Source organism: Dendrobates tinctorius, unplaced genomic scaffold, assembly GCF_039654945.1.
Source record: "Dendrobates tinctorius isolate UK_male_01 unplaced genomic scaffold, ASM3965494v1 ptg000293l, whole genome shotgun sequence".
Taxonomy (NCBI): Eukaryota; Metazoa; Chordata; class Amphibia; order Anura; family Dendrobatidae; genus Dendrobates; species Dendrobates tinctorius.
This window is the reverse complement of record NW_027361960.1, coordinates 15994025-16015198: the sequence shown is the minus strand read 5'-3', so window position 1 is coordinate 16015198 and position 21174 is coordinate 15994025. Positions and strand designations below refer to the sequence as shown.

At 42.6% G+C, this 21174-nt stretch overlaps 1 protein-coding gene across 14 annotated transcripts in view; it reads left to right on the top strand.

Moving 5' to 3' along the window:
* The window catches only part of LOC141072913 (scavenger receptor cysteine-rich domain-containing protein DMBT1-like), a 490185-nt gene that overhangs the window by 270757 nt on the left and 198254 nt on the right, over nt 1-21174 (top strand). For 11 of the 14 annotated variants that reach the window (XM_073560164.1, XM_073560162.1, XM_073560161.1 and 8 more), the window contains 4 exons: nt 1622-1642; nt 2694-3008; nt 8219-8239; nt 12208-12228. In XM_073560164.1, coding sequence (XP_073416265.1) covers nt 1622-1642; nt 2694-3008; nt 8219-8239; nt 12208-12228 — 378 coding nt within the window. The remainder of the gene's footprint in view (nt 1-1621; nt 1643-2693; nt 3009-8218; nt 8240-12207; nt 12229-21174) is intronic. The other 3 variants (XM_073560166.1, XM_073560165.1, XM_073560167.1) reach the window with 2 other exon arrangements.

The window sequence follows — 21174 nt, the reverse complement described above, 5'->3', positions numbered from 1 at the left end:
TCTGTAAGTAGAGATATCTGTAAGTGCAGGGATATGACTGGTAGCCCTTGGCAGCAGTGATTCAATATATGGCTGGGGTCTCACTAGAGAGAAATAAGGACGAGTGAGAGGCGTAAAAACCTCGCACTAAACACGGACCAATGATTCTCTATGGGGCAGCTCCCATCAGCCGTATATTTCTCGGCCGTATTTTACAGGCCGAGACAATTGCAGCATTCTGCGATTGTCAACGTATTCCGGCCGAAATACGCCATTGCAAGTCTATGGGTGCGCAAAAAATACAGATTATACATGGACCACAAGTGTGACTTGCGAGAAATACGCACCCGGTGTCCTTTAACAAAAGCTGTCGATTCATTTTGCGAGACATTAAAATCACATTGACATGTTTAATAAAGAAACGAAAGAATAGATATATACACATAGAATACATATATATATACAGTATATATATATATATATATATTTTACATGTCATTACAAGTTTTTAATACACATATAATACACATATTGAGACATTGTGTCACTGAGACACACATATATATATATGTATATTTACATTTCATAGAGTTCTGACACAGCAGAATAGCCGCTAATTCAATTGCCGGCTTCTGTAAAATCCTTCCCAAACCCGACATGAAATTACACATGGTTTACATACAGTAAACCATTCATTTATTGTATTTTGTTATATATCCCTGATGAATAATTAAAGTAGGGTATGTGTGGGTAAAAATTGGGACGTCTAGGTGTTAAATTAAGGGGCTAATTCATTGTAAAAAAAAATGCGTGGGCTCCCGCGGTAAAATCGCAACCAGAGAGGTAAAGCTGGTGAGTGAGGGCAGATTTTATTAGCCTTGAGAGGGACCATTGTTTTTGCCCCCCCGCCTGGCTACAAAAATCTGCCCCCAGACACCCCAGAAATGGTGCATCTATAAGATTTGCCAATTCTGGCACTTATCCTCTCTATACACATTGCCCTGTAGCGGTGGCTAATGGGTTAATATTAATGGGCTAATGTCATCTTGCAATTGGAAGGTGATATTAAGCCGATTAATAATGGTGAGGTGTCAATAAGACACCGATCCATTATTAACCCTAGACTATTAGGCTGGAGTCACACTACAGCGAGATACGGCCGAGTCTCGCAGGTTAAAACCAAGCTCTGGCACCGGCACTCCGGAGCGGAGCGTGCAGCTCCATGTATTGCTGTGCGGCTGCACACTCCGCTCCGGAGTGGCGGCGCCAGAGCTTGGTTTTAACCTGCGAGACTCGGCCGTATCTTGCTGTAGTATGACTCCGGCCTTAAACAGTTAAAAATACACACACAGACATTAATGTCAACCACTTTTTATTACAATTTTTGGAACAAAGCAAGTGAGACTCTAGTCGGCTTGTGACCACAAATATGCAAGTCACATATTGGAAATAATATGATAAATTGATCCTAGCAGGGAAAATACTGAGGAAATAGTAAGGCCTTTATAGAGTTTTAGAAGCTTTGCATTCTTAGCCAGATGTTTAGGTAAATAAGTCAAGAATCATAGGCAGAAGAAATATGAGTTTGAGTTAATTTATAAGAATTTATTTTCTAAATCGCGTTTATGGTTATTTTTTGCAGGGCAACCTACCACTTCTCCAGGTAACAGCAGCTGTAATTATTATGTAATATTAGATACGCTCTAATCTGTTGGTAAAATACTGTGTTAGTTTTATGACTATGCTCCAAAATATAGTAATTAAGTTAGATGTACAGACATGACTGCAGTGCAGATCTTTATGTGAGTTTGTGTAGGTTAATCTTTCTTGGTCTTAGGCCGGTTTCACACGTCCTGATATTTCCGGTGCCGGAAAAAACGGTACCGGAGATATCCGTGTCCATGTGGATACGTAGGCCATCCGTGTTACAGCTGTGTGCTATCCGTATGTCCATGTGTACCATCCGTGTGTGATCCGTGTGCTGTCCGTATGCTGTCCGTGAGTCCGTGTATTGAAAAAATTGGTTTCAATGTTAACCCTATGACTTCTAAAAACGAATTGGCACAACATGTGTGACGAGCGTCAGCTTACGCTTCAAAAACGCTTAAAAAAAATGCATCGTGGGCACACAGCCTAAGAGTCTATTGAGCTATGCTGCAGTGTTTGCCCTGTTAGCAAAAAAACAGCACTGCATGCAGGAAATCAAGGATTGCATAAGACCAGAAAAACAACGATAAATCATCATCAAACATGAGAATGTTGGTCTCGAGTCACCTGCTTGAATATAGCAGTAGTCAATCCATTCCACTGCTGCTCTATTCAAAGTCCATGTGAATGCCTGTGACAGTGCGCCATGTAATCTGCTTATTTTGTCAGCCCCAAAAGTTTTAAATAGAGCAACAGTGTGCATGCTCGACACCTGCTCCAAATAAAGGGACCCCCAATATGGTGATCTGGGAGGACAGTCCCAGTGGTGGCACCTCAGCAAATAGCCACATTTTACTTTTCTTATAGGCTTGTGGTAAGTTGAGATTCGGGAACCCATTTACTTTTATGGTTTTGGCTCCAATCTTTTTTTGCAGTAAACTTGCAGTATTTTTGTTGCAATTAGGGTAAATTGTACATTGTGACAGCATTTTATGTACTTTTATTTTTCAAGAAATGTGAACTATATCTCTAACAAGAGTAGTTCATTTATTTATAATTTTTTTTAGGAATTTATCCTATGCGACTGGTCAATGGCCATCATGCATGTGCTGGACGGGTAGAAATTTACTACAACAATGCCTGGGGAACAGTATGTGACGATGTTTGGACCATCAATAATGCACATGTTGTATGCAGACAGATGGGCTGTGGATATGGAATTTCTGCTTTACCTTCTGCATATTTTGGACAAGGTTCTGGTAGCATTCTGCTAGATGACGTGCAGTGTTCAGGAAGTGAACAGTACTTGTGGCAGTGCAGGCACATCGGTTGGGGCTCCCATAACTGTAATCATAGAGAGGATGCTGGAGTCATCTGCTCAGGTATGTTACTAAGGTACTACATTATTCCCAAAAGTCAGCCATGCAATGTCATTGTGCAGAAAACATTATAAGGCGATGCAGCTCCAAACCAGCAGCATATTCTTTCATACTCATCAGTGAGTGAGTATTAGTAATCATCTTTCTTATCCTAAGAAGTCACTTGTGAGATGAGAACAATCCTTTAATAAGTTCATGTGTGTGGAAACATAGGCCTACGGTGTGATTTAGCAAATAAATTTTGCATGAATCCTTGAGAGTAAAACCTTTAAACATAAAATAATTGTACTCTGTACTTTCAGAGCTCTCAGCCAGTTTTGTCAGCTTTTAGAAAAATGGACAGTGCTGGTGTGGGATTGGGCAACAACATACATGCCCATCTAATTTATCAGAATTGATCCTAATTTTTACACTGCTCACTAGACCTTATACAAGACTCCCAATTCCTGTCCTGTATAGTCGACTTTTCAGCAGTCTCATTCTGATCACAGACAGGAATACAATGACAGATAAGGCATCTGTATACAGTGAATAACACTGTAATTACTATTCACAATCGGTGATGCTCATGGCTCACAAAAATAATTAATAAATTGGCTCAATTGCTAAAGGAGTAGCTATAAGTTGAGGTAAAACCATATACAGTATATAACAGAAGACAGAAAAAATTAGACTAAATATAATTTAAAAAAATACAATTTAAAAAATGGGGGGGAGAGAGGTGAAATAAATCCTAAATCTCATCAAAAAATTTCAATGTAAAATCCCCTATGAAAATCATGAATCATCAGACATCATCATAATACTGCTACTGTAAATGTACTAAGATATAACAATCTCCACAGTCAAAAGCTTGAACCCGAACATGGGGAAGCGTATTAAACTTGACACCAAAAATCATATATTTCTATACCTCATATTATAGGAATGTGGACTCACCACACCCTAACGCACGTTTCAGCGAAGAAAGCCAGCGGCGAAACGTGCGTTGGGGTGTGGGGAGTCCACGTTCCTATAATATGAGGTATAGTACTGTAATATGTGATTATTGGTTTCAAGTTTAATGCCCACACACATCATCAGGTTCAAGCTTTTGGCTGTGGAGATTGTTATATCTTAATACATTTACAGTGGCAGTATTATGATGATGTCTGATGATTCATGATTTTCATAGGGGGTTTTACATTGAAATTTTGGGCTGAGATTTAGGATTTATTTCACCTCTCTCCCCCCATTTTCTTAATTGTATTTTTTTATCATATTCAGTTTAATTTTTTCTGTCTTCTGTTACATACTATATATACATACAGTTAGGTCCATATATATTTGGACAGAGACAACATATTTCTAATTTTGGTTCTAGACATTACCACAATGAATTTTAAACAAAACAATTCACAAGCAGTTGAAGTTCAGACTTTCAGCTTTCATTTGAGGGTATCCACATTAAAATTGGATGAAGGGTTTAGGTGTTTCAGCTCCTTAATATGTGCCACCCTGTTTTTAAAGGGACCAAAAGTAATTGGACAATTGACTCCAAGGCTATTTCATGGACAGGTGTGGGCAATCCCTTCGTTTTGTCATTGTCAATTAAGCAGATGAAAGGCCTGGAGTTGATTTGAGTTGTGTTGCTTGCATTTGGAAGGTTTTGCTGTGAAAGAAGCAAGCGGTCAAAGGAGCTCTCCATGCAGGTGAAACAAGCCATCCTTAAGCTGCAAAAACAAAAAAAAAACCATCCAAGAAATTGCTATAACATTAGAAGTGGCAAAATCTACAGTTTGGTACATGCTGAGAAAGAAAGAAAGAAAGAAAGCACTGGTGAACTCATCAATGCAAAATGACCTGGGCGCCCACGGAAGACAACAGTGGTGGATGATCGCAGAATAATCTCCATGGTGAAGAGAAACCCCTTCACAACAGCCAACCAAGTGAACAACACTCTCCAGGAGGTAGACGTATCAATATCCAAATCTACCATAAAGAGAAGACTGCATGAAAGTAAATACAGAGGGTTCACTGCACGGTACAAGCCACTCATAAGCATCAAGATTCAAAAGGCTAGACTGGACTTTGCTAAAAAAAAATCTAAGAAAGCCAGCACAGTTCTGGAAGAACATTCTTTGGACAGATGAAACCAAGATCAACATCTACCAGAATGATGGAAAGAGAAAAGTATGGCGAAGGCTTGGTACAGCTCATGATCCAAAGCATACCACATCATCTGTAAAACACGGCCGAGGCAGTGTGATGGCGTGGGCATGCATGGCTGCCAGTGGCACTGGGTCACTAGTGTTTATTGATGATGTGACACAGGACAGAAGCGGCCGAATTAATTCTGAGGTATTCAGAACCATATTGTGTGCTCAGATCCAGCCAAATGCAGCCAAACTGATTGGTCGTCGTTTCATACTACAGATGGACAATGACCCAAAACATAAAGCAAAAGCAACCCAGGAGTTAATTAAAGCAAAGAAGTGGAATATTCTTGAATGGCCAAGTCAGTCACCTGATCTCAACCCAATTGAGCATGCATTTCACTTGTTAAAGACTAAACTTCAGACAGAAAGGCCCACAAACAAACAGCAACCGAAAACCACCGCAGTGAAGGCCTGGCAGAGCATCAAAAAGGAGAAGAAACACAGCGCCTGGTGATGTCCATGAGTTCAAGACTTCAGGCAGTCATTGCCAACAAAGGGTTTTCAACCAAGTACTAGAAATGAACATTTTATTTACAATTATTTAATCTGTCCAATTACTTTTGGTCCCATTAAAAACAGGGCGGCACATGTTAAGGAGCTGAAACTCCTAAACCCTTCATCCAATTTTAATGTGGATACCCTCAAATGAAAGCTGAAAGTCTGAACTTCAACTGCATCTGAATTGTTTTGTTTAAAATTCATTGTGGCAATGTCTAGAACCAAAATTAGAAAAATGTTGTCTCTGTCCAAATATATGTTGACCTAACTGTGTATATATATACTTACCTCAACTTATAGCTACTCACTTCTTTAGCAATTGAGTCTATTTATTCATTATTTTTATAGTAATACCCTGTGAGGCACTCTGTTATTTTAATCTTGTGTTTCTGTGTTTTTATAATAATTATTAATAAAGTTTCATTAATTTTTAATTTTTACTATGGATCTCTTAATTTTTGGTATTACTAGGTACCAAAATATGTGGTTATATTTGATTGAAGTACCCTTACAGTATTATGATTTAGTGGACACCTTTTTGTTAATTTATCTTTGGTACTTTCCCTACTTGTGATGGATCTCAGTCGCTTCCTAGGGCAAATGCTGCCTTGCGTTTATGCATAATGACCTTGGTTGTGCTGGCCGTGCTGGCCATTTGCACACATACCGTAGTACATTGTGAGTGTGCACACAGTGCCTTGAGAATTCTCTTAAATGGCTCCTCTTTGCTGATGCTGCTCGCTGTAATAGTACAACCGTTTAGCAATCAGCGTCATAGTGGAGGAGAGGGGAGAACCGTCAGCTCTTGACTTTAGTGCATCCCTGAATAGATGATTATCACCACAGCCACCAAATATAACATTTTAATAGCTAATATAAAAAAGCACAACATTATCTATATATGCTGAACCTGAAATCCCATAACTATATGAAGCCTATATATATATAAATGGATAGGATATCCTATATATAGGATAAATGAGTACAGCCCTTTTGAGTAAAGTTTTAATCGATACCTTACTGAACACGAGCACAAGTTCGAAAATTTTGATTTTGAGAAGACTGAGCTTCATGGTGGATGTATATTAGTATCCTGAGACTATTCACTTTGTCATAGATGTATATTGCCTTTCATTTGGATGCCAAAACTGCTGAGTAGATAATATAGGGTTAAATGGGGGTGAGCCCGTTAGTGTGTTTCAGAGTTTTTGTTTTTTTTTTCCTCTGAAACACACTAACGGGCTCACCCCCATTTAACCCTATATTATCTACTCAGCAGTTTTGGCATCCAAATGAAAGGCAATATACATCTATGACAAGGTGAATAGTCTCAAGATACTGCTATACATCCACCACCACGTGATTTTTTCACACACCAGCAAGTGAGTACTCAGTTATATTATTTTTTCATTTCCCAGTATAGCGCGGGGAATTTCTTTTCTTATCAGCTTTAGCTCTTTTAAACAGGCACCAGCACAGAGCCTGTTATTCACCAGCTGCATCTGGGAATAGTGGACCTTCCTTCTCTGTCCAAGTGCACTGGCGCCAGTGTGTTAATCTTAAACTAATGTTTAATACAATATTACAATTTTTTATACATTTGAATACAAAGCAACATTAAAGATTAGAGATGGGCAGACACCTAGATGTTTGGGTCCAGCGGGTTTGGTCAAACAGTTACAGTTACAAAAGGATCGGATACCAGAACAGTACCTGGACCCAAACCCGGACCCCATTCACTTCAATGGGGGGCCCGAACATCCAGTGTTTGCTGCGCTGTAATGTGCATGACAGCATGGCAAACACCACTACTGATCAGCGGTGAAATCATCCCCACCAGTCAGAGAGCCGCGGTTCCTACGCTGTCAAAAGACAGCAGGTGAGCTCAGTTGTGATCAGAGGTATAAAGTTTACCTCCGGTCACTTGTGTCAGCTCATGGGAGTACTGATCCCATTATCTGAAACCTGCAGCCGCTTTTACAGTGAGAGCAGATGAGGGTTTTAAATAATTTTTAAAAAAAAGGCACTGTAATTAATTGACATACTAACTCTTGTACTGATGGTGGTTCTGGTGCTGTATTCCTGTACTGATCATGATTCTCATGCTGTATTCCTGCTCTGATGTTGGTTCTGTTGATATATTGTTCTACTAATGGTGGTTCAGGTGATGTATTTCTGTACTGATGGTAGTTTCAGTGCTGCCTTCCTGTTCTGATGGTGGCTCTGTTGATGTATGCTTGCACATGGTTCTGGAGATATATTCATATTCCAAAGTTGATTTTGGCAATGTAATAATGAAGAAATAGTAATTTTTAATTTGATTACATAACTAAAGGGTCAGTGTGCTGTCCGTTGCACAGGAACAACGCAAAGACTAAAAATACAGCTTTCTGAATGAGGCCCCATATTTCAGCCAAAAAATGCATTAATAATTTCATAATTTTTCCTTCTTGGTGGCACTTTCAATGTTGAAGACTGTAATTTCCATTCTAAATTCTCTTTTCCTTAACTCTACAGGTCATCCTACAACTTTCCCAGGTAACATAACTCATATTGTTCAAGTTTAACATTATGAAATAGATCTGTTTAAAATAGATTTCTAAATTGTAATCTGTTAATAAAATATAATGCTAATTTTAGATTTATTTCCAAGACTTATGGAGTGCTTCCAATATTTTTAATATAGATAAAATCTGATATAATCTACACTAGGTCATATTAGGCACGCACAAGCAAAAAAAGACACAGCAAACTTTAATAATTTTTTTTGCTACATTTACATAACATTTAAGGCACAGTTTTACATATGAATGAATGTGCAGTCTGTATTCATAGTGGTAAAGGGATAGCAGTGGTAAATTAATTAACCCCTTTCCTACATTGGACGTAATATTCCGTCCATGTGACCTGGGACCTAAGTCCCAAGGATGGAATATTACGTCACAGACGATCAGTGGCGCTCACGGGGGGAGCACCGCTGATCACGGCCGGGTGTCAGCTGATTATCACAGCTGACACCCGGCACTATGCGTCAGGGGCCCCGGCACATTAACCCCTGGCACACTGCGATCAAACATGATCACAGTGTACCAGGGGAATAGGAGAGAAGCGCGCAGGGAGGGGGCTCCCTGTGTGCTTCGCTGCGACCCCCAGAGCGACGTGATGTTCTGCGTCGCTCTGAGAGTCCTCCTCCCTGCAGGCCCTCGGATCCAATATGGCCGTGGGGTCCTGCAGGGATGCGCTGTTCTAAGTGTTAGATCGGCGATCTGACAAAAGACAGTGATGTCCCCCCCTGGGACAATATAATAAAGTAAAAAAAAAAAAACACGTGTAAAAATAATTTAAAAAAAAAATCACAAAATAAATTTAGAAAAAAAAACATTCCCTAATAAATTCTGTTTTTTCTAAATAAAAAAACAATAAAAGTACACATATTTAGTATAGCCGTGTCCGTAACGACCCGCCCTATAAAATTATCCCACTAGTTAACCCCTTTAGCGAACCCCTTTAAAAAAAAAAACAAAGCAAAAAACAATGCTTTATTATCATACCGCTGAACAAAAGTGCAATAACGCGCGATCAAAAAGGCGGATATGAATAAACATGGTACCGCTGAAAACATTATCTTGTCCCGCAAAAAACGAGCCACCACACAGCATCATCAGCGAAAAAATAAAAAAGTCAATGCAAGAAAGCGGACGGCACCGCTGTTACCGTGCTAAGGTCCGTGGCTGGCAGCAGGCGGAGAGCTCACATCCAGGACTCCCGGGTGCTTGACCTCGTAGCAAGACGAATGTAGTTTCCAAGAGAAAAAGGTCACACTCTGCGGGATAATGATGAATGTTTATTGACACTGAATTACATGTCACGGAGATGTGAAGGAGAGTGTGTCAAATGGCTGACTACGGCCGTTTCACGCTACTCGAGCGCTTCCACGACCCGTGGAAGCGCTCGAGTAGCGTGAAACGGCCGTAGTCAGCCATTTGACACACTCTCCTTCACATCTCCGACGTGACATGTAATTCAGTGTCAATAAACATTCATCATTATCCCGCAGAGTGCGACCTTTTTCTCTTGGAAACTGAAAAAATAAAAAAGTTATAGCTCACAGAATAAAGCGATGCAAAAATGATTATTTTTTATATAAAATTGTTTTTATTGCATAAAAGCGACAAAACGTAAAAAAAGACATAACTGAGGTATCGCTGTAATCATACTGACCCGAAGAATAAAGCCCCTATTTATCAATTTTACCGCACCCCCAAAAGAAATTCATGAAACAATAGTTTTTGTTCATTCTGCGTCCCAAAAATCGGAATAAAAAGCGATCAAAAAAGTCACGTGCCCGAAAATGGTACCAATAAAAACATCAACTCGTCCCGCAAAAAAAAAGACCTCACATGACTCTGTGGTTCAAAATACGGAAAAAAATATAGCTCTCAAAATTTGGTGATGCAAAAACTATTTTTACAATAAAAAGCGTCTTTTAGCATGTGACAGCTGCCAAACATAAAAACCCACCATAAATAGTAAATCAAACCCCCTTTATCACCCCCTTAGTTTGGGAAAAATGATAAAATTAAAAAAATGTATTTATTTCCATTTTCCCATTAGGGTTAGGGCTAGGGCTAGGGTTAGGATTAGGTCTAGGGCTGAGATTAGGGTAAGGGGTGTGTTGGGGTTAGGGTTGGAGTTAGAATTGGGGGTTTCCACTGTTTGGGCACATCAGGGGCTCTCCAATCGCAACATGGCGTTTGGCCTCAATTCCAGCCAAAAAAGTCAAATGGCTCTGCTTCCCTTCCGAGCTCTTCCAATGCACCCAAATAGTGGTTTACCCCCACATATGGTGTATCAGCGTACTCAGGACAAATTGCACAAGAACTTTTGGGATCCTGTTTCCCTTGGGAAAATAAAAATTGGGGGTGAAAAGATCATTTTTGTGGAAAAAATATGATTTTTTAATTGTATGGCTGTATGTTATAAACTTCTGTGAAGCCCCTGGGGGTTCAAAGTTCTCACCACACATCTAGATAAGTTCCTTGGGGGGTCTAGTTTCCAAAATGGGGTCACTTGTGGGGGGTTTCACTGTTTAGGCACATCAGGGGCTCTCCAAACGTGACATGGCGTCCGATCTCAATTCCAGCCAATTTTGCATTGAAAAAAGTCAAGCGACGCTTGTTCCCTTCCGAGCTCTGCCATGCGCCAAAACAGTAGTTCCCCCCACACATCAGGTATCAACGTACTCAGGAGAAATTGCACAATAACTTTTGCAGTCCAATTTCTCCTGTTACCCTTGGTAAAATAAAAAAAATTGGACCTGAATTAATTTTTTTTGTGAAAAAAAGTTAAATGTTCATTTTGTTTAAACATTCAAAAAATTCCTGTGAAGCACCTGAAGAGTTAATAAACTTCTTGAATGTGGTTTTGAGCACCTTGAGGGGTGCAGTTTTTAGAATGGTGTCACTTTTGGGTATTTTCTATCATATAGACCCCTCAAATTGACTTCAAATGTGATGTGGTCCCTAAAATTAAAATGGTGTTGTAAAAAGGAGAAATCGCTGGTCAACTTTTAACCCTTTTTGGTTCCAAAATTGTGCTGTTGTAAAGTAAACATGTGGGAAATGTTACTTATTAAGTTTTTTGTGTGCCGTATCTCTGTGATTTAAGGGCATAAAAATTCAAAGTTGGAAAATTGCAAAACTTTCAAAATTTTCGCCAAATTTCCGTTTTTTTAAAAAATAAACGCAAGTCATATCAATGAAATTTTACCACTGACATGAAGTACAATATGTCACGAGAAAACTGTCAGAATCACCAGGATCCATAGACGCGTTCCAGAGTTATTACCTCATAAAGGGACAGTGGTCAGAATTGTAAAAATTGGCCTGAGCATCAACGTGCAAACCACCCTTGGGAATAAAGGGGTTAAGAAGCAACGAAGACTAAGCAATTATTCAATCTTATTTAATATATATTCAATGTTATTTAATATATTAAGAAACTAAGTGTTATGTTCACACAATGCAAAATCAAGGCCAAAATGCAAAACTATACATTTTTATCGTGATATTGCATAATTGCAACAAAAAAGCATAACAAACACATTCTATGAACATACACTTAGTGACCATATTCCAAAATATATTATGTTGCTTTAAATTTACATACAAGACTACAAAAGGGATTGTCTATGCTTTGAAATTTAATTTTTTTTAAAGAGGTTGTCCACCTCATTTAATAAATTATATTGAGAAGCGGCTGAGACTCTAGTTTACATATGACCAGAACTAAGTAAATCGCATGCTTTTGATTTAATGAGTGGCCAAACCCTTTAATTTTGGCAAGGATAGTGAAGCTTTAGTAATACATGTTTGAGAGATTTTGCATTCTTAGCCAGATGGTTAGGTAAAAAGTTGAAGCAACATAGGCAGAAGAAATATGAGTATAAGTTTGAGTTAACTTTTTAAAAATACTTTTCTAACTGAACATTTCTTTTATTTCTGCAGTTGAATCTTCCACTCCTCCAGGTAACAGAGCTGTCTTTCTTTTGTTACTTTATGAAATTAGACTGTTTATACAACAGATAAAATAAGTTGGTAAATAAAAATATTATAATATGTTAGTAAAATATTGTGCTATAGTAATTGATTTAGATTTACAGGCATGACTGCAGGAGATCTTTAAGTGACAATGTCTAGTCTAAATTAGGATTATTGTTGCTAAGTCTCATTATTGGTAAGCTGCAATTGTTTTCCAGAAGGTTAGGTAAATGTAAGGATAGATGTTAATAGAAGATATTGAGCTTGAGGAATTAGATTTTAAATAATTTCTGTGGGTATTGGGGATTAATCAATGTGTCCTGGGTAGTGCATTCCTAAAAATTGCTGTAGCTTGCGAGAAGTCTTGGAGACCAGAATGGGAGGTTCAGATTATTGAGAATGTTAATCTTAGGTCATTAGCAGAATGTATGGCAACGGGTAGGGTGGTAGACTGAGATGAGGGAGGATAGGTAGGGTGCTGCTGAAGCATGGAGCTCTTTTAGGGTGAGATTGATGAGTTTATATTGAACTCTATATTGGACTGGCAATCATTGCAATGACTGACACAGGATAGAGGCATCTGTGTAGTGGTTGGTGAGGATTATGATTAGATGGATTGTAGAGGGGAGCTTTAAAAGAGGAAGACCGGTTATTAGAGAGTTGCCATAGTCCAGACAAAAATGAATAATATCAACAGTAAGACTTTTTGCAGAGTCAAAGGTAAGAAAAGGTTGAATTCTTGAAATGTTTTTGAGGCGCAAATAACATGAGTGGCCGAGTGATCGGATGTGAGGAGTGAAGGAAAGAGCTGAATAAAGTATTACCCAAAGACCCCCATAGGCAGCCTTTCTATTATAATGCACCCCCATAGGCAACCTTTCTATTACAATGCACCCCCATTACAAAAAATAATAAATAAATACTCACCTCTCTTCCTCCCAGCTCCCTGCTCTCACGCTCATCTCCTGACAGCGGGCGCTAGGCAGTGACGTCAGCGCACATGCTGTCAGGGAGAGGGGGATGATGGGAGAAGGAGCATTCGCTCCTTCTCTCATCAATGTGGTCAGCTGTATCGGCTAGATGCCGATACAGCTGACCCTGCAATGATGGGCGAGGGGCCCACTGCTGGCACAGGGCCCCTCACTGCCTGCTCAGGGGCCCCATAGTGGCAGAGTGGTAGAACAGGGAGATTGATTCTCCCTGCTCTGCCGCACAATGTAACTTTATTGGCGTACTGCACATGCCGATACAGATACAGTAGCGTGGCTCTGGGTGGGCCCCCTCAGAGCGTGGGGACCGGGGCCACCGCCCCCTCTTACTGCCCCGGTAGCTACGCTACTGCATGCAGGCATTTTTAGGCACTACAGACACAGATGGCACAACCTCCTGAGTCAATAATTTGTAGGGAAATCTTTCACTGCAACTACCACGGCAAGTATTTTGGGGTGTGTCTCTACCAGTTTTGCACATCTAGAGGCTCAAATTTTTGCACACTCTTCTTTGCAAACTAGGTCTAGCTCAATGAGATTGGATGAAGGAGAGTGGCCATGAGCAACAATTTTCAAGGCTTGCCACAGATTCTCAATGGGATTTAGGTCTGGATTTTGACTGGGACATTCAAACACATTAAAATGCTTTACTTTAAACCATTCCGTTGTAGCTCTGCCAGTATGTTTAGGGTCAGTGTAGTGATGGAAGGTGAACCTATGCTTTAGGCCTTAAATCTCTTGTAGCCTCTAACAGGTTTAAGAGCACGCTAACCTACATGAGTTGATAATTTTACATAGTTATCTAATCTATTCTAGAGCTTCTGTTAAAGTAGTTTTTGAAACGTCAGAATATAATGCTCGGCATTTGCTTACAACTTGCAGGACATATTGCTTTTGTTCTTCATCTTTTGTCAGAAGGTCGTTAAAGTCGGTTACTTCCTACCTCTTTTAATTTTTCTTTCCTAACTTTTGGCTTTACAACCCTAGCATGCTCTGATGGTTCATCTGTGCTACTGAGCAATTTATTAGCCATTAACAACTTTTCATTGTCTGTAATGGTGGGATCAAAAAACGATAATCCCACCAACTCTGCATTCAAATACCAAAAATGGTTCGAAAATTTGGTCAGGGCTATTTCTGAAATGTTATTGTCACATTCTTTATAGTCTAACAGACTATGCAAAATACCTAAATCTTAAAATACCTCAATTTGGATTTTTTCAAACTTTGAGCGACGAGCGGCACGGGTTAACGTCGTTTGATCGTGCTCAAATTTTGGCTATCTCAATATCTGGAAAGGGGAATCGTTTTGTGGGGTCCAGACGGACAAAATTCCGACATCGATTTTTTGCGGTCACCCTAGTGAGCACACAACTTGGATTCGTGGAACTCTTGCAAGAGTTTTAGGTGAAGTTGCTCTGGGACAAACATCTTGCCCCCTGGCTTGGCCGCAGGAGCCAGCGACTGGGCCCCCTCAATTTCCTGTTCCAATTCAGATGAGATCCCTGCTAACACCACCCCAGGGTGCAGAATGGAGGACGGTGGCTTAGGAACAGATACAGGGTGAAAACTACGAGATAAGGCATCAGCCTTGACATTCTTTGACCCTGGACGGAATGTAATAGTAGACTGGAAACGAGAATATAAAATGCCGTGACCGCCGACCGCCATCTTACTTCTGCCGATCTTAGAATAGGGAGAGGTGCTGCTGCTGATTCTGAATAGGGAGAGCGTTAGGCAGGGAAGAAGAAAAAAAAATAGCTTCTGTTGCTAGCGCTTTTCACTGTACAGTTAGTGTGCAGTTAAAGGGGAGGATTTTTGTTGTGTGCAGCAGCGATGGTGGTGATTAGGCTGCCTTTTAAGGCTACCTGATAGCTGCATTGGTGTGTGCACACTGCTGTTCAAGCTGCTTTTTTCAAAGCACTCCAACTTTTATTATTTTGTTCAAATACAAGCTATCTGGGTGTGACTCTGGAAAAACAAACCGAGGAGATTTTCCATTTTTCCAGACCTACACCGTATAGAGCTGTCCGCTTTTCAAATAGTATCGTATATCTGCTGTTTGATTATGGTCGAATCTATACAGAGACAGCGTGTGTCACTCTGTATAAAAATAGATGGAGATTTACAATTTTCCATACAGACACCGTATAGAGCTGTCCGATTCTCAAACAGAATTGTACATCTGTCGTTCGCATTGCGGTCACATCTATACAGAGTCAGTGTGTGTGCGTGTGACACTCCTTAAATACATATACGAACATTTCCATTTCTCCATACACCGTATTGAGCTGTCCGATTCGCAAACAGTATTGTATATCTGCTGTTCGCATTACAGTCACATCTATACAGAGTCAGCGTGTGTGTGTGACACTCCGTAAATACATATACGGAGATTGTTAGTTTCACTAAAAACGTATACAGCTTGTGGCAGGGCTAAGGGTCGTGTAATCTATGGGAGATATGTGTCTCATAAATGGCTTGTCTTCATAATGTAAAGCATAACAAATATTGCTGTATTATTATTATTTTGAAGGACCTGTGGTGAGGTCACAGTCATGTGACCAGTCAGCTGCTGGGTTCGTGTGTGTGGCTACACCCTTATAATGTGGCCTGCTCATGAACAAGGAAGCTGTATGTGAGGGGGTATACACCTCCTGTGTGCACTGAGGCTCGCGGACTGAGCCTGAAGGAAAGGACATTTTAATGTTATTTTGTCGCCTGAAATGAAGGCTGTTTATTTTGGTGACATGCTGTTTGGTTTATGACGTAATAAACCGCATGAACTTCAAGGAAACCTGCCTCCTGACTGTCTTCCGTCGCACCTAAGTGAGTAGAATCCCTACAATTGGTGGAGAATGCGGGCAAAGTTCCCAGCAGAGACGTGAGACCGTTGCTGCATGTCCTGGGTAAAGTTTTCAGCGAGGCAGCAAGCTCTACCCAGAATAATGGAGGAGCTGCTGAAACACCTGGTCCAGGCCCAGACACAGCAACAGGAGGCCAACAGGCTGTTCATACAGCAGCTCCAGCAGAGCCAGCAGGAGCAACGGCAGCAGAGCCAGCAGGAGCAACGGCAGCTGATGCAGCTTCTAGCAACCGCCATCCAGGAGGGCAAGACGAGCGCCCCAACCCCAGGTCCGGCTGATGCCGCCCACGTCATGAAGGCAGTAAGACGCGCATTGCAAAAAATGACCCCTGAGGATGATGTGGAGGCCTTCCTGATGGTGTTTGAGAGGGTGGCTGAGAGGGAAAAACTTCAGCCAGAGCGGTGGACAGAGGTACTGGCCACATACCTAACGGGGGAGCCCCAGAAGGCGTACTTTGACCTGACTGTACAAGACGCCAGACAGTATCCCAAATTAAAAGCGGAAATTCTCGCACGCTTGGTGGTAACAAAGACTACCAGGGCACAGCGAGTTCATCACTGGGCCTATCACTGGGACAAACCGCCGCGCTCCCAAATGTTCGACCTGTTGCACCTTGTCCAGAAATGGCTGCAGCCAGAGTCGTCTTCCCTGGCACAGATGGTAGAGCGAGTGGTCATGGATGGGTTTGTGCATTCTCTGCCGAGACCCCTACAGACTTGGGTGGCCCAGGGTGATCCCCAAAATGCCGATGAACTGGTTGGGCTGGTCGAGAGATACCAGGGGATGGAAGGTTCCTTGGGGAAGCAGCCCATTCCGTATTGGGGGACCCAGCAGGGGGCAGAGTCCCAAAAAGGAGTGGTGGTGCAAGGTCAAAAGGGGCGGGGGAGGCGGTGCCCAAGGTCCCCTCGGGTGATATTATTTGCTGGAAGTGTCACAGGCCAGGACATATAGCTGCCCGTTGTTCCCAGACCACCGAGCACATGGATTACAGCATTGGTACGCCGTAGTTCATACTACGCATATCCAGCTTGCAGTGTGAATTCACCACCTAGTGAGGGGCCAAAAGCGTGTCCCGTGAAGGTAAACGGGTGAGCAGCAGTGGTGCTTCTAGACTCCGGGAGCTTGGTGACCCTTGTGGGGGCCAGTTTTCCTCTCAACATGCTCCCGGGTAAAAAGATTGGCATTCGGTGCATACATGGCGATGCAAAGGACTACCCTATGGCTAGGGTGAATATTGAAACGGTGCATGGCACCGAGTCGCATGAAGTTAGCATTGTTCGAGACTTGTTGCATCCTATAATTATTGGCTGTGATTTCTGTCTGTTCTGGGATTTGTGGATTAAGGGTTCTGAGTGTGCAAGCAAGAGCAGGGAACTAATCCACCCCAATGAGGTATCACCACCGCCAGAGGCAGACTGGTTTCCTTTATGTGTCCTTGTTGGGGATGAAGAGGAAGGGTCCCCTGTCCCTGACATCCAGGAGTTAGGGGTGGCCGGGGAGAATTTTGGGACTGCTCAACATAGGGACCCCACGCTGAGGGAAGCCTTTAACAATGTCACCGTCATTAATGGGGTTGCACAAGAGCCGGGAGCAGACACAAGGTTTCCCTATTTTATGTTGAGTGGGGAATTGTTGTACCGGGTCACAAAAATAAGGGTGGAGGTGGTAGAGCAGTTAATAGTACCAGGCCCCTATAGATGGAAAGTGTTGGACATGGCCCATTCACACATCTTGGGGGGACACCTGGGGGTGGAAAAAACGCAGCAACGGATTGTACAGAGGTTCTATTGGCCTGGGTGTCACCGGGAAAGAGCAAACTATTGCAGGTCCTGCCCGACATGTCAGTTAACTGCCCCCACATCTCATTTTTGGAACCCTCTTGTGCCACTGCCCATTATTGAGGTGCCATTTGAGAGAATTGCCATGGACTTGATCGGTCCCTTAGTTAAGTCAGCTCGGGTCCATCAGTATATATTAGTCATCCTGGACTATGCCACATGCTATCCTGAGGCCATTCCCCTGAGAAACTCCTCCACGAAGAGTATAGCCTGCGAGCTGGTCCATGTGTTTTCTCGGACAGGTTTGCCGAAGGAGATCCTGACCAACCAGGGGACACCTTTTATGATCAAGGTGATGAGGGAATTGTGCAGAGTCTTGCAAATCTCCCAGTTGAGTACTTCAGTGTACCATCCACAGTCAGATGGCCTTGTTGAGAAGTTTAACAAGACACTGAAGAGCATGCTGAGAAAAGTCATAGAGAAAGATGGTAGAGACTTGGATTGTCTCTTACCGTATTTGCTGTTTTCTATCCGTGAAGTCCCCCAGGCCTCCACGGGGTTCTCGCCCTTCGAGCTTCTGTACGACCGACATCCGTGAGGTCTCCTAGATATAGCCAAGGAAACCTGGGAAGCCGAAGTCACGCCCCACAGAAGCGCCATTGAACATGTGGCACTGATGCAGCAGTGGGTTGCGAAGGTGATGCCCATTGTTAAAGAACATCTCCACCAGGCACAAGAGGCTCAGGCCAGGGTCTACAACCGGTCAGCAAGAGTGAGGCAGTTCAATCCGGGAGACCGAGTTCTCGTGCTAATCCCGACGGTGGAGAGTAAGTTCTTGGCCAAGTGGCAAGGGCCATATGAGGTGGTGGAGAAGCTGGGAGATGTAAACTACAAGATCCACCAACCCGGAAGACGGAAGCCATACCAGGTTTACCATGTCAACCTCATCAAGCCGTGGCAAGATAGAGAGCCAGCGGTAACTCCGTGCTTGCTAGGCAACCTAGAAGGGGAGGTTGGAGTGGTTACCATAGCGGAGACACTATCGAAGGCCCAGAAACAGCAGTGCCGAGAGTTACTCCAGAAAAACATGGACCTGTTTTCAGAGTTGCCGGGGTACACGAAGGTGGTGGAGCACGAAGTTCTGACCGAGCCACATGTGCGGGTGAACGTGAAACCGTATTGTATTCCCGAGGCCCGGCGAGATGTAATCTCCAAGGAGGTGCAGCGTATGTTGAAGCTCGGGGTCATTGAGGAATCCAAGAGCGGCTGGTCGAGCCCGATTGTCCTAGTCCCAAAACCTAATGGTGAATGGAGGTTCTGCAATGATTACCGGAAGATGAATGAGGTCTCCAAGTTTGACGCTTATCCCATGCCACACGTTGATGAGCTCAGACTTGGACCTGCCAGGTACATAACCACCTTGGAACTGACAAAGGGATACTGGCAGATCCCTATAGCACAGGAAGCCAAGGAGAAGACGGCATTTTCCACACCAAACGGGTGCTTTCAGTATGTCCGGATGCCGTTTGGCCTGCAGTGTGCTCCGTGAACATTCCAGAGGGCTATGGATAGAATCCTTGCGCCTCATAAACTGTACGCTGCCGCGTACCTGGATGATATCGTCATCTTTACCCCGGACTGAGAGACTCACCTGGAAAAGGTTCAAGCAGTGTTTGATGCGCTAAGAGAGGCGGGGTTTACAATAAACCCAAAGAAGTGTGCCTTGGGTAAAGAAGAAGCCAAGTACCTCAGATATGTAGTGGGCCATGGCGAGATCAAACCTCAAATTAATAAAGTGGAGGCAATTCAAACATGGCTGAGGCCTCTGTCAAAGAAGCAAGTTAAAGCCTTCCTGGGGATTGTAGGATATTACAGGAGGTTCATCCCAAACTTTGCCACAATGGCTGCACCTCTAACTGATCTGCTTAAGGGGACAAAGTCAGTGATGGTCGGCTGGTCCGAAGAAGCCGAGTCAGCCTTCCAAGAAATGAAGGGAGCTCTTTGTAAGCAACCCGTTTTCGTGCCCCCCGACTTTAAATGTGAATCTGTCCTCCAGACAGATGCCTCAGATGTCGGGGTAGGAGCAGTCCTTTCCCAAGAGATACGTGGGGAGGAGCATCCTGTTCTCTACTTGAGTAGGAAGTTAACTTCTTGTGAGAGAAACTACTCAGTTGTAGAGAAGGAGTGTTTGGCCATAAAATGGTACTACCTGGTGGGACGGAAGTTTAGATTAATATCCGACCATGCCCCACTCAAGTGGATGAGGGAAACAAATCGTAAGAATGCTAGGGTCACCCGCTGGTTCTTAGCCCTAGAAGACTTCAGCTTCCATGTAGAGCATAGGGCTGGGAAGCTACATGGGAATGCCGATGCCCTCTCCAGAATCCCTTGCCTGGTAGGTGAAAGTGCCAGGCCCCATTTCTTTAGACAGAGGGAGAGGTATGTGGCTGGGCTAAGGGTCTTGTAATCGATGGGAGATATGTGTCTCATAAATGGCTTGTCTCCATAATGTAAGGCATAACAAATATTGCTGTATTATTATTATTTTGAAGGACCTGTGGTGAGGTCACAGTCATGTGACCAGTCAGCTGCTGGGTTCGTGGGTGTAGCTACACCCTTATAACGTGGCCTGCTCATGAACAAGGAAGCTGTATGTGAGGGGGTATACACCTCCTGTGTGCACTGAGACTCGCGGACTGAGCCTGAAGGAAAGGACATTTTAATGTTATTTTGTCGCCTGAACTGCAGGCTGTTTATTTTGGTGACATGCTGTTTGGTTTATGACCTAATAAACTGCATGAACTTCAAGGGAACCTGCCTCCTGACTGTCTCCCGTCTCACCTAAGCGAGTAGAATCTCTACAAGCTGTACACTTCTGATACAGTACCGTATATCTGCTTGTTGGATTACGGTCAAATACATACTGTTAGAGTGTCTGTGACTAACAAAATATATACGGAGATTTAATTTTTTTAATACACCTTAAACAGCTATACGCTCCTCATACAGTACAATCTCTCTTCTGGTATTTTTGGTACATTTTCCCAAACATGAGGAAGTATGGTGGAAGAGGCCGCGGACGTGGGCAGGGGGGCGCAGCTGGTACTGATGGTGGTGGTGTATCGGCTGGTTCTGGCAAAAGCACTATAGTGTTGTGAGTTCATTTTCCCCTTCATTACTGAGGCCCGAGGAACTCCCTCTTCTGGTAAAGAAAGGTAGTGAGCCTGATTGTCAAACACCTGAGGCTGATGATTGTGACTGGCTGAGTGGAGTTACGGACTGGATATAATGCTGCCGACG